This window comes from Bombina bombina, chromosome 5, assembly GCF_027579735.1.
Source record: "Bombina bombina isolate aBomBom1 chromosome 5, aBomBom1.pri, whole genome shotgun sequence".
NCBI classification, from domain to species: domain Eukaryota; kingdom Metazoa; phylum Chordata; class Amphibia; order Anura; family Bombinatoridae; genus Bombina; species Bombina bombina.
In genome coordinates, this window is record NC_069503.1 from 699,782,698 (window position 1) to 699,799,453 (window position 16,756).

Here is a 16,756-nt window from a genome sequence, read left to right on the forward strand (position 1 = left end):
GTTTTATGGATTGATGAAATGAGAGTGAGTCTTGATGGGCCAGATGGATGGGCCCGTGGCTGGATTGGTAAAGGGCAGAGAGCTCCAGTCCGACTCAGACGCCAGCAAGGTGGAGGTGGAGTACTGGTTTGGGCTGGTATCAAAGATGAGCTTGTGGGGCCTTTCCGGGTTGAGGATGGAGTCAAGCTCAACTCCCAGTCCTACTGCCAGTTTCTGGAAGACACCTTCTTCAAGCAGTGGTACAAGAAGAAGTCTGCATCCTTCAAGAAAAACATGATTTTCATGCAGGACAATGCTCCATCACACGCGTCCAAGTACTCCACAGCGTGGCTGGCAAGAAAGGGTATAAAAGAAGAAAATCTAATGACATGGCCTCCTTGTTCACCTGATCGGAACCCCATTGAGAACCTGTGGTCCATCATCAAATGTGAGATTTACAAGGAGGGAAAGCAGTACACCTCTCTGAACAGTGTCTGGGAGGCTGTGGTTGCTGCTGCACGCAATGTTGATGGTAAACAGATCAAAACACTGACAGAATCCATGGATGGCAGGCTTTTGAGTGTCCTTGCAAAGAAAGGTGGCTATATTGGTCACTGATTTGTTTTTGTTTTGTTTTTGAATGTCAGAAATGTATATTTGTGAATGTTGAGATGTTATATTGGTTTCACTGGTAAAAATAAATAATTGAAATGGGTATATATTTGTCTTTTGTTAAGTTGCCTAATAATTATGCACAGTAATAGTCACCTGCACACACAGATATCCCCCTAAAATAGCTATAACTAAAAACAAACTAAAAACTACTTCCAAAAATATTCAGCTTTGATATTAATGAGTTTTTTGGGTTCATTGAGAACATGGTTGTTGTTCAATAATAAAATTAATCCTCAAAAATACAACTTGCCTAATAATTCTGCACTCCCTGTAGCTAGGAGAGGACCTTTTTTGCTTATATCACGTTTATGATACTCTACAACAAAACTGAAGTCTTTCTATGTGAAAGCCCACATTTTATGGTAATGTTTGAGATACTAGAATGCAATACTCTCCCAACTATGCTGTGTATACATTGACTTGTAAATGTTTTGGGGCATACCCTATATTCTGTATTTGTTTATGACTTCAATAAAAAATTATTTAAAAAAAAAAAAAAAATAGTACGAAACGGTTTGTGATCTCTTTAATGTAAATTCTCTTCTATAGACATAATGATGCAATTTCTTTACAGATTAAACTATAATTAGGTACTCATTGTCAATTTATGCAGATTTTAGTGATCTTGAAGCAACTGTGTTGGGTCTGTCTACTCCTTTAGGCATAGGGGCTGAATTATCAAGATCCAAATGGAGCTTGATGCTTCCTGTTTCCGGCCTGAAAAACAGAAGTTATGAAGCAGCGGTTTAAAGACGGCCAAAAATCAACCCGATTGAATACGATCGTGTTGATTGACACCCCCTGCTAGCGGCTGATTGGCCGCAAATCTGCAGGGGCAGTATTGCACAAGCAGTATCGATGTGCAGAGGACATGATATGCTACATCGTATTATGTCCGCTTGCACTTTGATAAATATGTCCCATAGTGTGTGATAATACTGCCTCTAAGCATATGATGATTTATCACATTTAAATGGAATCTTTAAGGTATAATGAACTAACACTCCAGAATTTTCAATTACTGCTTTTATATTATAAATGTTGTATTGAATTATTTTGTTTTAATCCATAGACGTTAAAGTGATGGTAAATCCTAGCATTTATATTGCGGCACAATGCCGGATTTCCCGCATGCCTATTGGCTAAGAGGTGGACTGGAAACGGCACCTCTCAGCCAAATAGCACTCTGACATGGGCTGTCTTAGCAGTTCAGTGCAGTGAACGCTGCAAACAAATAAAGGAGCTTTCAGAATGAAGTATTCTATACTTCATGAATGAAAGTCCCCTTTATTTGTTCCAATGGTACAGTAAATCACAAACGCTAGTATTTACCATCACTTTAAGCTTGTGTCAAATTATGAAGAGGATGTAAAGTGTTAAATTAGTTAGTAAATTATCACAGTAGTTAAATACCTAAGTTTGATCTCAGTTGTGTAGTTTTTTCTGGGGTCAGTGCTTCCTTCAGATAGTGCATGCAATTTTAAAAGCTTTCCAATTTATTTTCATCATTAAAATGTGCAGTCTTTTTATATGCACCCTTTTTGAGGCACCATCTCCTACAGAGTATGTGCAAGATTTTAGTATATACGCATAAAAGACATTTATGACATTTGGTAAATTGTATACCTATTAATCATTCATCCATATTATGATGCAGTGCTGCTGGTACTAAGGTTGTTAAAAAAACAAACAAAAAAAAACATCTTGTTATACTGAAACTAGTGAGAGAGACAGGCAGTAGTTCTATTTGTGCAGGACTTCAGCTGTTAAATTCTGAATGACTGAATTTCACCCCTTAAAGATGTGAACTTACTTCATATAACCTCATGCAGTATGAGGTAAGTGGCGTATTTAATGTCCACATACTTTTAGCCATATAATATCTATCTATCTATCTATCTATCTATCTATCTATCATCTATTTATTTATTTATTTATAAAATATTTTACCAGGAAGGATAAATTGAGATTTCTCTCATTTTCAAGTATGTCCTGGGACCACAAAACATTGCATTGATACAAAAGGATACAATTAAATACAAAAACAATAATAATACACAATATATGCAAACATTTAACGTAGAACTGGTAGGAAATATATAATCAACCATGACAGGCGCATTCTGTTTTGAGATATGTAGAGAGGGATCTCTTAAAGAATATTAGGCTTGGGGAAGTTTTTAAAGTGTGAGGGAGGTCATTCCATAATTGTGGTGCTCTGTAGGAAAAGGAGGATCGAACTGCTTTCTTTTTGTATTGAGGCAAGCTAAATAATGTGCTGTTATTGGATCGGAGGTTATAGGAGGTGGGAATAGCAGGGCAGAGCATTCTGCTCAGGTAGAGTGGGAGCTTCCCAGAAAGGCTCTTAAACACAAGGCAGGAAAGATGGAGGGTGTGTCTGTATTCCAGCGACAGCCAGTTTAGTTCTTTCAGCATGTCACAATGGTGGGTCTTATAGTTACATTGTATCACAAAGCGGCAGAACGAGTTATACAACGTATTAAGTTTATTAAGATGAGTTTGCGGTGCAGGTGCATATACTATGTCCCCATAATCCATGATAGGCATCAGCATTTGCTGTACAATCTTTTCCTTTACTGTAGGGCTGAGGCAGGATTTGTTTCTGTACAGGGCACCTAGTTTTGGATAAAGTTTAGATGCAAGTTTTTCTATGTGGAGGCCAAAAGATAGATTGGGGTCTAACAACATACCCAAGTATTTAAAAGAGTGGACTGCGGTCAGCGTGCAATTGGATTTTGTTTTGATGTGAAGATGGGAATTTTGTAATTTGTGTAATTTAGGTCCCGTTCCAAAAGATCATTGTGACAGTTTTGTGATTGTTTAGGAAGAGTTTGTTTTTTGAGATCTACTTTTCTACCTCTGTGAACTGGTCTTGGAGCACTGCTTCAAGCTGTGGCAGATCAGAATTGTTTGCATAGATTACCGTGTCATCTGTGTACATGTGTACAGTTGAGGATTTGCAGACATTAGGCAGATCATTTATAAATAATGTGAATAGTAGGGGGCCGAGAATGGAACCCTGGGGTACACCACACGTGACTGGGACAGGGAGGGAGTTGCTGTCAGAAATGGAGACATATTGTGATCGATCCAATACATATGATCGAAACCAGGTTAATGGACGATCAGCAATACTAGTTTTTTAGTTTGAGCAGTAGTATGTCGTGGTCTACTGTGTCAAAGGCCTTTGCAAAATCAAGGAAAATAGCTCCAGTTAGGTCTTCTTGTTCCATGTCGGTTTGGATGTCGTTGCAAACTTTTAGGAGGGCAGTTGTAGTGGAGTGATTCGGGCGAAAAACCTGACTGATCAGGGGTCAGATAGTTAGATTGTTGGTAATACTCACATAATTGCGTATGGACGCATTTTTCTAAGATTTTTGACAATACTGGGAGCAAAGATATAGGGCGATAATTAGATACCAAGGTTAACTTCCCACTTTTATGGATAGGCACTACTCTTGCAGTTTTCCAAAGTTTGGGTATGTATCCAGACACCAAGGATTCGTTAATTAGGGTTGTGACTGGTTTAGCAATTGCCGGCGCACTGAGCTTCAACAGCATTGCTGGGATTTGATCAGGTCCAGACTGATTTTTCATTTTTAGATTATTAAGGTGTTTCTTAACGACATTGATGGGTACAGGTCTAAAATTGAACGTCTCTATATTGGGTCTTTGCTGATTTAGTGGGGCCTGATCCACATTTGTAGTTTCAGGATGCGTGTCATTTATTAGTTTGTCAATCAGGGTGGTGGAGCATCTGACAAAATAACTATTAAAGGCATTTGCTACTTCTAAGGGGTATTATTATTATCAGTTATTTGTAGAGCACCAACAGATTCCGCAGCGCTATAAACAAAGGGGGAGTACAACAAAACAATTATAGGGTAGAGGGCCCTGACAAGAGTTGCACTGTTGTAGTCAGCTCTTAAGAAGGTGATCTACAAACAGCTGGACTTTTAGGCTTACATGCTAAGAGGGTTCAGGGCATTGCAGTGGAGGAGAGGAACTGGTATTAGGAAAGGTTAGCGTAGGTTGTATGCGTCCCTGAACAGTAGAGTCTTTAGGGAGCACCTGAAGCTTTTAAAACTAGAAGAGAGTCTTGTGGAGCGAGGCAGAGAGTTCCACAAGATGGGAGCCCGTCTGGAGAAGTCCTGTAAACGGCAGTGTGATGAGGTGACAAGAGAGGAGGAGAGTAGGAGGTCATGAGCAGAGCGAAGGGGAGGGAGAGTATCTGGAGACAAGGTCTTAGATGTAGGGGGGAGCAGTGCAGTTGAGGGCTTTGTATGTAAGAGTGAGAGTTTTGTGTTTGATCCTAGAGGCAAGAGGTAGCCAGTAAAGGGATTGGCAGAGAGGCGCAGCAGATGAAGAGCGACGTGTAAGGAAGATGAGTCTGGCAGAGGCATTCATTATGGATTGTAAAGAAGCTAGGCGGCAGGTGGGGAGACCAGAGAGAACAAAGTTGCAGTAATCAAGGAGCTAAAGAATGAGAGAGTGGATTAAAATCTTAGTTGTGTCTTGTGTAAGGAAGTGTCTAATTTTAGAGATGTTTTTAAGGTGGAAGGCTGTAGCCAAGGACTGAATGTGAGGAGTGAAGGAAAGATCTGAGTCAAATGTGACCCCGAGACATCGGGCATTTGGGGTAGGGGTAATGATGGAGTTGTCGAAAATTATAGAGATATTGGGGGTGGAGATTTTGGAAGAAGGGGGGAAAATGAGGAGCTCAGTTTTGGAGAGATTTAGCTTGAGGTAGTGAGAGGACATCAGTCCATATGAAGGGGTTTGGAAAATGAATTGCAGGCAGTACCAATATTAGTTGTAAATAAAATTAGATATTTATTGAAAACTTAGTTAAAATTCCATAGTTGGAAGGCACATTTTATGTATACATACAACCTCAGCACACAGGTGCTGCATCCGACGCGTTTCCTGCTTTACAACAAGCACTTCATCAGGGATACACAGCTGTTTTCCCTGTGAATATTTAAACCTTTCACATTTAACCCTTAACAATGCTGTCAGAACTTTCAATGGTCTTTCCATACCGCATTGATAATATAGTGAGAGGACATCCAGGAAGAGATGTGAGAAAGACAGTTAGTGACACGGGTTAGCAAGGAAGGAGATAGTTCTAGTGCAGAGAAGTAGATTTGGGTGTCATCGGCATACAAATGATATTGGAAACCGTGGGACTTAATTAGGGAACCTAGTGATGACGTATAGATTGAGAAGATAAGGGGACCAAGGACAGAGCCTTGCGGTACTCCAACAGAAAGTGGTGACGGGGCAGAGGAGGCCCCAGAGAAGGCTACACTGAAGGTATGGTTTGACAGGTAGGAAGAGAGCCATGAAAGGGCTGTGTCACAGATGCCGAAGGATTGGAGGGTTTGGAGCAAAAGAGGGTGGTCGACAGTGTCAAAGGCTGCGGACAGATCATGGTTGTCCACAGTGACAGTGGGGGGTTGGGAGTGGATTGGAGGATTTTTAAGTTATTTATGAGTTTCCAAAACTTTCTAGGGTTTAATATGTTATTGTTCAGATTTTCACAGAAATAATGGGCCTTGGCTAATTTTGTTTGTTTAGAGCATATATTTCGCCATTTTCTATATACACAGTGATCGTTCATAGATCCTGTATGTTTGAATTTTGACCACAATGAATCCCGAAACTGGTACATTTGAATGAGGTCAGCTGTGATCCAATTCAGGTGTGCTCCTTTTACTCTCACCTTACGCAGTGGGGCATGTAAATTCCAAACTTGTAGGAGTTCAGACTGAAAGAATTCAACTGCAGAGTCTAGATCAGGGATTCATTTTAATCTGTGCCAGGGGAGGTTCTGGATGTCAATTAGAAAAGATTGAAGATTACATTTTTTGAAGGATCTGGTGATTTTAACCTTGGGAGAGGATTTAGTTGCCTTTATTTTGTGCACGCAGTACACTAAGCAGTGATCACTGAAATTGTTAAGGAGAACACCTGCCTCCTGGATTCGGTCGGGAGAAGTGGAGAGAATCCAGTTGAGCAGGGTGTGATTATGGCTTTTGATGTTTATGCGAGTTGGGGAGGAGATTAATTGCGTTAGCTGCAAAGATTTAAACAGTGAGCGACAGCTGTTATTTTTTGGATTCAGCCAATCAAAATTTCACTTTTTGGGTTTTGAGCTATGGTTTCACTAAGGAGATGTGCTATGTCAGAAATGGAATGCACAGGGGAGCTAGGTGGGCGGTAGATTTCTGCAACAATGATTGATTTACTGCACCGGATCTCAATTTTGCCAGAAAGGAAATCAAAGGTGGCAGAAGAGCTATATTTTTGTAAGGGGGTGAACTTTATGGAAATGTCAGCATAAATTACAATGCCGCATCCTCTCTTTGATCTAGCATTTCTATGGCATGAATACCCATGAATTGCAATGGCAGACTCAGGTATTTTTGCGGTTAGCCTCGATTCAGAGATCACAATGATTTTGGGCTTGTAATGTGAACACCAAGCTTGCAGTGCATCGATTTTTGGTAGTAAGCTGCGAATATTACAGTGCACAAAGGCGAGGCCTTTTTTAGCTGGAAGGCTAGGAATGGAATTTGTTGCTGGACCAGGGTTAGACTCTACATCATTTACAAGGGCAAGTAACATAAGGAAAAGGAATTTGGAAATCATTTTTGTTTGGCCATATAGTGAATGTGATACTTTATAATTTTGTGAGGTGGGGGTAGGGGGGGTATTTTTAATAACCCTCCACCAGCACTCAGCAGATAAGTTACAGCAACAGAGCAGGCCATGGTGTATGATAATGTGTTTTCCAGTTTAAGGTGTGTGTTTATGGCGGTAATGATAGGAACAAAATTGGAGTGAGAAAAGAGTTATCATGAATAACAGTATGGTCATATTTGGATTCATGTTAGTGGTATAAGGTGTGTAGATGGCGAGGGAAAAAAAAAGTATATACTATTGTTGTGTGATATGTAGCTATTTGTAGGAAGAGAGGGTATGTATTTTAAAAGGTTAAGTAAAAGGAAGGATGTGTTGATTAGTGTTTGCACCTGTCATTTAATGAGAAATAAAGTAGTGTGGGAGACTATCTATAAATGAAGAAATGAGCCTGGGGTGGGTGCGTTGAGGGGCAGGGCGGGAGGGAAACTATCTTCCATAGGCTACCTGTTTGCATAGCAGTGGTACAGCTGAGTTGAATGTCTGTATTTTCTTATTAAGACTGGGGTAGATTATGCTTTTAAAATCAGGCTGAAGGAGAGAGATATATTAGCGTCAGATTGGCCTGCAAAAGTTTAAAGGAATGGGGAGGTACTATGTCTATGGACATTTGAGCTAATGGTCATTTAAGCAAACACAGGGAAAGTTGAAAATTACAGAGATAAGACACAGGTATTCATACAGGGGAATAAACCATTAAACAAAGTACAAAAAAGATATATGGGCCTTAACTGGTCAAACTAACTTTTTTTTTTTTGTGGTTTAATTCAGGAATACAAGCATTAGGTGTTGACAAGAATTTGGTTACAAAACATATGCATGAACAAAAGGATAATCAATGGTAACATCATGACTAAGCTAAAAAAAACAAGTCATAAGAATAATACTTGTCAGTCAATACAGAGTACCTACATTTCGGGCCCGATGAGCCTCTCGTGGCTTTAATTTCTGTAAACTCAAGTAATATAGTAGGTATGTCTATGATAGAATAGACCTTAATAGGGTCTACTAGGAAACCACATTATTCATTTTATATAAAGTTTAAATTATGTGAACAAGGTGACACAATGTATATAATGTATCAGCATCGGGGTATATGTCATATTGCGTATCATGTGCGAGCTACAGACAAGAGTAACCAAAAGGGAGATAGAGTGGGTTAGGGATGGGGAGATGGGGAAGGGAGAGAAGGAAAGGGGAAAAAAAAGGGATTAGGGGGAAAGTGGAAGAAAGAAAAGTGAAGAATAGGCTGCAGGGTGCAAGGACCTATGGTTCCTGGCAAAAAAGCTGTCTAGCCTGCCAAGCTAAGATGGGCCTGAAGTGTTTTCACTGGTTTCCTGGCCTTTCTTTATGGTCTACCTGATCGACTCCCAAACCTCTCATGCCTGCGCATGTAGAAGTGATTTGTTTTGTTGATTGAAAATCGGACCTTCCATAAGTTCCAGGAAGGTCATTAGGTTAAACTAACTTTTAACATAATGGTCAGACATAATGGTGACAAAATATGCATTTAAAATGATCAAAACAAAGCAAAAAAAAAAAAAAACAAATACAATATACAGTATATAGAAATAAACACATCAGAAAATAACAAGGTAGGTAAAATAAAGTGATATTACTGTCTTCCATAGGCTACCTGTTTGCATAGCAGTGGTACAGCTGAGTTGAATGTCTGTATTTTCTTATTAAGACTGGGGTAGATTATGCTTTTAAAATCAGGCTGTTTGCATAGCAGTGGTACAGATGAGTTTAATGTCTGTATTTTCTTATTAAAGGGACATGAAAGCCAATTTTTTTTCTTTCGTGATTTAGAAAGAGCATGTCATTTTAAACAACTTTCTAATTTACTGCTATTATCTAATTTGCTTCATTCTCTTGATATCACTTGCTGAAAAGCATATCTAGATATGCTCAGTAGCTGCTCATTGGTTGCTGCACCTAGAGGCCTTGTGTGATTGGCTCACACATGTGCGTTGCTATTTCTTCAACAAAGGATATCTAAAGAATTGAGCAAATTAGATAATAGAAGTAAATTGGAAAGTTTTTTAAAATTGCATGCCCTATCTGAATCATGAAAGTTTAATTTTGACTAGACTGTCTCTTTAAGACTGGGGTAAATTATGCTTTTAAAATCAGGCTGTTTGCATAGCAGTGGTACAGCTGAATTGAATTCCTGTATTTTCTTATTAAGACTGGGGTAGATTATGCTTTTAAAATCAGGCTGAAGGAGAGAGATATATTAGCGTCAGATTGGCCTGCAAAAGTTTATTAGCGTCTATCTATCTATCTATCTATCTATCTATCTATCTGTCTGTCAATTCCTTTTTCTGTCTATCTATAAACTTAAAACTGGGGGGGGGGGGCGTTCTTTTACATCTTTTTTACTGGAACTATTTTACATATTAATTTTTAACACTATGCACATCTATATTAATAAATATCTGTGACATTGATCAGACATAAAGGAACACTCAAAATATCAGTTTTTTACAGCATCTCTTTTTTATTCTTTTTCTGGCTTATTTGCTTTCTCATTAGTACACATTTGCTGCCAGAAGAGGTAAATTGCTATATATTAACTATAATGTACTTTGAAACACATTATTGAATGAGCATTTAAGACTTACCTTTGCACCAAGGGTTAAAGAGAATGTAGGTATCAGTCTCTGAATTTCTACTTGATCTCAAGATTCCAAATTGAGTCAAAACAGCAACATACATGCGGAATTTGCCAATGATGCAGTCAGGTGCTGATAAAATGGTCAAATTAACAGAATTCATTTCATTCCGGGTGATTTTTGCTCCCCATTTTCCTGTTTCCAATTCATCCACAATAGGAATGGGAATATAGGTGCCTTTGCTTTGTTGTGGATATCGACCTGAAAGCATCAATAAGAAATTGATTACATATTGTAAAACAGATAATTAAATAGCATTTTACCAAAGTATCTGCATACATCTCAAAAGTTGGAAAAACAATTACAATTTAAAATAAATGAATACCATAATATACTTATTGTATTAGATTTCTTTGTAATGCACATATAGCCAAATATATAGAAGCAACAACTTTAATATAGATTTCATGCCATCACTGCAGATACTTTACAGTAAAATACTATAATGAGATTTGAAAAATGATGTGATGTTCTTCAATTAGATTTCTGTCAATGAGCAGGAATCTTCACCCAACAGAGACATTAATATTTCTGTCTATGATTTAAGTTTTAAAGCTTATCTGTAACAAAAAATAATAAATCCTTTGATCCCTTGTAAAATAAAAATTACAAAGTGAATAATTAGCATAAGGTAGGCAGCTTACTCATACTCTTTTTGTAGTAACCAAGGTGTGCAAATAACTTAGGTATACTGAAGCATGACCGCTGCAAATACAAATGGTACAAAGGACCATTATAGTGCAACAATGTCATGCTCCAATTTGTCAAAGCATTTAATATAAGCACTAAAAACCCTGCAAATCTATGTGTTAACATGGTTAAACACACAGGTAAAGTACAGCTCGGGAGCCAGAGAGGTCTCCTGGTCCTGAGCAAAAACTGCAGGTATATCAATCAGCAGGGACAGTTCCACAGATTTGCAGGGTTGCTAGTGATAACGATGGACTATAAGGGCTAGAGATGCGCATTCCTTTTTGGACGATTGCATAAAATGTAATATTGTTTTTGAAACAATCTTAACATGTGCTGTGGTATCAGACTATTTGTTTATTCCAAACGTTAAAACAAGCTGTTGAATTCCTGAACAACTTTTGGTTACAGTTTACTTTAACAGTATAATTGCTATATTTTTTGTGGGTAATCTACAGTATTTTCCATGTTGTGGCTCAACAGCAACAATTATATTGTTTCTTTGTTTTTGTGAATATAATATCAAAAGAAGATGGTATACATAATTGCAGCCTGAGATGAGAAGACAGAGAAAACAGAACAAATAATGAGATCTGTTAAATAATTAAAAGACAGGGCTTCCATTATTTATATCACAATGTACTGCATCCAGTCATTTTTCTATGGCAGCAAACACTGGTGTCAAAACACCCAAGAAAGGCTTAATGTGCCCTCTGCTGCTGTTCCATCATGACTATCTCAGCCCATGGAATTCCCAGCGCCACCCACAAAAGACACAACATTTATTTTCTGCCTCCTCTGACTCCTTCCACTGAACAGTTGCTATGCATCCCACAGGCCTCCATAACTTAGTCCTCAGCTTTCTGATCCCTACATAGGACTCTACATGGTAAATGTTTGCCCCCCCAACCTTCTCACGTAACTAAGGGTTAACTCTAACATTATCCTTAACACTAATATAACATATACCAGACCTAACCCTTACATAACTAATCCTAAGCATAATTATAATTCCAATCACTAATACAACCTCAAAACTGGGGACTGCCACTGCTGATTGGGTCACCTGCAGTTTCCTCTTGGGACTAATTGTTGGCTTTGGCTCCTGAGCGTATCTTTACTTCAGGGTAAATCTATCTCAAGTGGTCCAACAACTTAAATTGGTTAATTTTTTAATTTGTTTTTGAGTGATTATCTCTTTGAAAGTTTTTAAATTTTATTTTACTTGGTTTAACTACGGCGGCCATCTTTGTGTCATGGTGCATGACAAATTTTGGTTATTCAGATGTTTACAGATATCTCAGCTCAGGATCTTTCTAGCTCCTTGGAACAAAAAACAATGTCTAGAGCACATTATTAGGTACATGTACATATAAAGACATTTTGCACATTCTTCCTCCTTAGACTTAGAACTTAAGTCATAATTTAATGATCAAGATTGCTGAAAGTTTCACTTGTAGGGCCAAATTATAATGGGAAGGGTTTGTGCCTCAGTCCTAATTCTTTCTTAGGGACTACCTAGGTAAGTATAGTGCATGCTGAACATTTCAGGCTTGAGACTTATTTTTTCGTATGATGGCAAGCAGATAGGAACCTGAACATTTTCACAGATATAGGTCCTCTATGGTAGTATTCTGTTGTAAAAATAGTTTGAGATTTTACTATTTACAGAGCTAGGGACAGTAGAAATATTTAGAAAAGCAAACTTTATTCATACATTTTGAGAAATGAACAGTTGCAATATAAGCATAGCAAATAATAAAGAAGAAAAGTATTTGAAAGTAATTATTTTATGATTTTCAAGTAGGTCTAATATGTTACTACATTTGAAGCATGATCTATCATGTTGGTGACATTAGGGCAGAATGATTTGTCTCTGCATGTCTGGGCATGCCCAAACCTGCAAGTGTGTGGACAATGCTTCATAGGTCACTGTGTCCTACCTGCTACAAAAAAATGTTTGTGATTGAAAAAAAAAAAATAACACATGTATGTAGCAGAGTGAGAACTATGTATTACCTTAAGATAATCTTCAGAAGGTTGACGCAGCTTGTGCTGTTCTTGGTGTATCTTCTGTATTAAAATTTGAAGATAAGTGCAGATAAAAGACTAACGGCTAGATTGCAAGTTTTGTGGTAAGGTGAAAAAGCAGCGTTAACAGGTCCCTTAATCTAAGTCTAACCCTAACACCCCCCCCAACTTAAATATAATTAAAATAAATCTAAATAAAACATACTATCATTACCTAAATTATTCCTATTTAAAACTAAATACTTACCTGTAAAATAAACCCTAAGCTAGCTACAATATAACTAATAGTTACATTGTAGCTAGCTTAGGTTTTATTTTTATTTTACAGGCAAGGTTGTATTTATTTTAACTAGGTAGAATAGTTACTAAATAGTTATTAACTATTTACTAACTACCTAGCTAAAATAAATGCAAATTGACCTGTAAAATAAAACCTAACCTAAGTAACACTAACACCTATCACTACACTACAATTAAATAAATTCCATAAATTAAATACAATTAACTAAATTCTAAACAATTAGCTAAATTACAAAAAAACCCCACCAAATTACAGAAAATAAAAAGCAAATTACAAGATCTTTAAACTAATTACACCTAATCTAATAGCCGTATCAAAATAAAAAAAAAAACAAAATAAAAAAAATACCCTAGCCTAAAGAAATCAGCTCTTTTACCTGAAAAAAATACAAACAACCCCCCAACAGTAAAACCCACCACCCACACAACCAACCCCCCAAATAAAACCCTAACTAAAAAAACCTAAGCTCCCCTTTGCCCTGAAAAGGGCATTTAGCTCTATTGCGGCCCAAAGCCTTAACCTAAAAATAAAACCCACCCAATAAACCCTTAAAAAATCCTAAAACACTAACCCCCAAAGATCCACTTACCGGGAGAAGTCTTCATCCAAGCGGCAAGATGTCCTCAACAAAGCCGCAGAAGTGGTCCTCCAGACGGGCAGAAATGGTCCTCCAGACGGGCAGAAATCTTCATCCAGACGGCATCTTCTATCTTCATCCATCCGGCATGGAGCAGGTCCATCTTCAAGACATCCGGCATGGAGCATCCTCTTCCAACGACGACTACATGACGAATGGCTATCATTCATATATCATTCATATAGAATTATATCAGCCAATTGGAATCTAAGGGACGCCATCTTTGATGACGTCACTTAAAGGTACCTTCATTCATCGTGTAGTCGTCGTTGGAAGAGGATGCTCCACTGCCCGTCTGGAGGACCACTTCTGTCCGTCTGGAGGACCACTTCTGCCGGCTTCATTGAGGACATCTTGCCGCTTGGATGAAGACTTCTCCCAGTAAGTGGATCTTTGGGGGTTAGTGTTAGGATTTTTTAAGGGTGTATTGGGTGGGTTTTACTTTTAGGTTAGGGCTTTGGGCCACAATAGAGCTAAATGCCCTTGTAAGGACAATGCCCATCCAAATGCCCTTATCAGGGCAATGGGGAGTTTAGTTTTTTTTAGTTAGGGTTTTATTCGGGGGGTTGGTTGTATGGGTCGTGGGTTTTACTGTTGGGGGGGTTGTTTGAATTTATTTTTTTCAGGTAAAAGAGCTGATTTCTTTAGGGCAATGCCCCACAAAAGGCCCTTTTGAGGGTTATTGGTAGTTTAGTTTAGGCTAGGGTTTTTTTTATTTTGGGGGGGGGGCTTTTTTATTTTGATAGGGCTATTAGATTAGGTGTAATTAGGTTAAAGATCTTATAATTTGTTTTTTTATTTTCTGTAATTTTTTTTGTAATTTAGCTAATTGTTTTGAATTTAGTTAATTGTATATAATTTAGAGAATTTCTTTAATTGTAGGGTTAGGTTAGGTGTTAGTGTAACTTAGGTTAGGTTTTATTTTACAGGTAAATTTGTATTTATTTTAGCTAGGTAGCTAGTATTTATTTAGTAACTATTCTACCTAGTTAAAATAAATACAAACTTGCTTGTTAAATAAAAATAATCCCTACGCTAGCTACAATGTAACTATTAGTTATATTGTAGCTAGCTTGGGCCTAGATTTAGAGTTGGGCGGTAGCCGTGAAAACCAGCGTTAGAGGCTCCTAACGCTGGTTTTAGGCTACCTCCGGTATTTGGAGTCACTCAAAAAAGGGTCTAACGCTCACTTTTCAGCCGCGACTTTTCCATACCGCAGATCCCCTTACGTAAATTGCGTATCCTATCTTTTCAATGGGATTTTTCTAAATACGGTATTTAGAGTCATGTCTGAAGTGAGCGTTAGAATTCTGACGACAAAACTCCAGCCGCAGAAAAAAGTCAGTAGTTAAGAGCTTTCTGGGCTAACGCTGGTTCATAAAGCTCTTAACTACTGTACTCTAAAGTACACTAACACCCATAAACTACCTATGTACCCCTAAACCGAGGTCCCCCCACATCGCCGCCACTCGATTACATTTTTTTAACCCCTAATCTGCCGACCGCCACCTACGTTATACTTATGTACCCCTAATCTGCTGCCCCTAACACCGCCGACCCCCAAAATTATATTTATTAACCCCTAACCTGCCCCCCACAACGTCGCAGCCAGCTACCTACAATAATTAACCTCTAATCTGCCGACCGCAAAGCGCCGCCACCTACGTTATACTTATGTACCCCTAATCTGCTGCCCCTAACACCGCCGACCCCTATATTATATTTATTAACCCCTAATCTGCCCCCCTCAACGTCGCCTCCACCTGCCTACACTTATTAACCCCTAATCTGCCGAGCGGACCGCACTGCTATTATTATAAAGTTATTAACCCCTAATCCGCCTCACTAACCCTATAATAAATAGTATTAACCCCTAATCTGCCCTCCCTAACATCGCCGACACCTAACTTCAAACATTAACCCCTAATCTGCCGACTGGAGCTCACCGCTATTCTAATAAATGTATTAACCCCTAAAGCTAAGTCTAACCCTAACACTAACACCCCCTAAATTAAAAATATTTTTAATCTAACGAAATTAATTAACTCTTATTAAATAAATTATTCCTATTTAAAGCTAAATACTTACCTGTAAAATAAATCCTAATATATCTACAATATAAATTATAATTATATTATAGCTATTTTAGGATTAATATTTATTTTACAGGTAACTTTGTATTTATTTTAACCAGGTACAATAGCTATTAAATAGTTAAGAACTATTTAATAGCTAAAATAGTTAAAATAATTACAAATTTACCTGTAAAATAAATCCTAACCTAAGTTACAATTAAACCTAACTCTACACTATCAATAAATTAATTAAATAAAATACCTACAATTACCTACAATTAAACCTAACACTACACTATCAATAAATTAATTAAATACAATACCTACAAATAACTACAATGAAATAAACTAACTAAAGTACAAAAAATAAAAAGAACTAAGTTACAAAAAATAAAAAAATATTTACAAACATAAGAAAAATATTACAACAATTTTAAACTAATTACACCTACTCTAAGCCCCCTAATAAAATAACAAAGCCCCCCAAAATAAAAAAATGCCCTACCCTATTCTAGATTACTAAAGTTCAAAGCTCTTTTACCTTACCAGCCCTGAACAGGGCCCTTTGCGGGGCATGCCCCAAGAAGTTCAGCTCTTTTGCCTGAAAAAAAAACATACAATACCCCCCCCCCAACATTACAACCCACCACCCACATACCCCTAATCTAACCCAAACCCCCCTTAAATAAACCTAACACTAAGCCCCTGAAGATCTCCCTACCTTGAGTCGTCTTCACCCAGCCGAGCCAAATTCTTCATCCAAGCGGAGCAAGAAGAGGTCCTCCATCCAGTAGAAGTCTTCATCCAAGCGGGGCAGAAGAGGTCTTCCATCCGATTGAAGTCTTCATCCAAGCGGGATCTTCTATCGTCATCCATCCGGAGTGGCGCGGCAGGATCCTGAAGACCTCCGACGCGGAACATCCATCCTGGCCGACGACTGAACGACGAATGACGGTTCCTTTAA

General features: G+C 38.1%; 1 protein-coding gene across 1 annotated transcript in view; it reads right to left on the reverse strand.

Moving 5' to 3' along the window:
* Nucleotides 1-16,756, reverse strand: part of F13A1 (coagulation factor XIII A chain) — a 328,117-nt gene that overhangs the window by 243,473 nt on the left and 67,888 nt on the right. Inside the window, exon 4 of the mRNA XM_053714703.1 lies at nucleotides 10,008-10,259. Coding sequence (XP_053570678.1) covers nucleotides 10,008-10,259 — 252 coding nt within the window. The remainder of the gene's footprint in view (nucleotides 1-10,007; nucleotides 10,260-16,756) is intronic.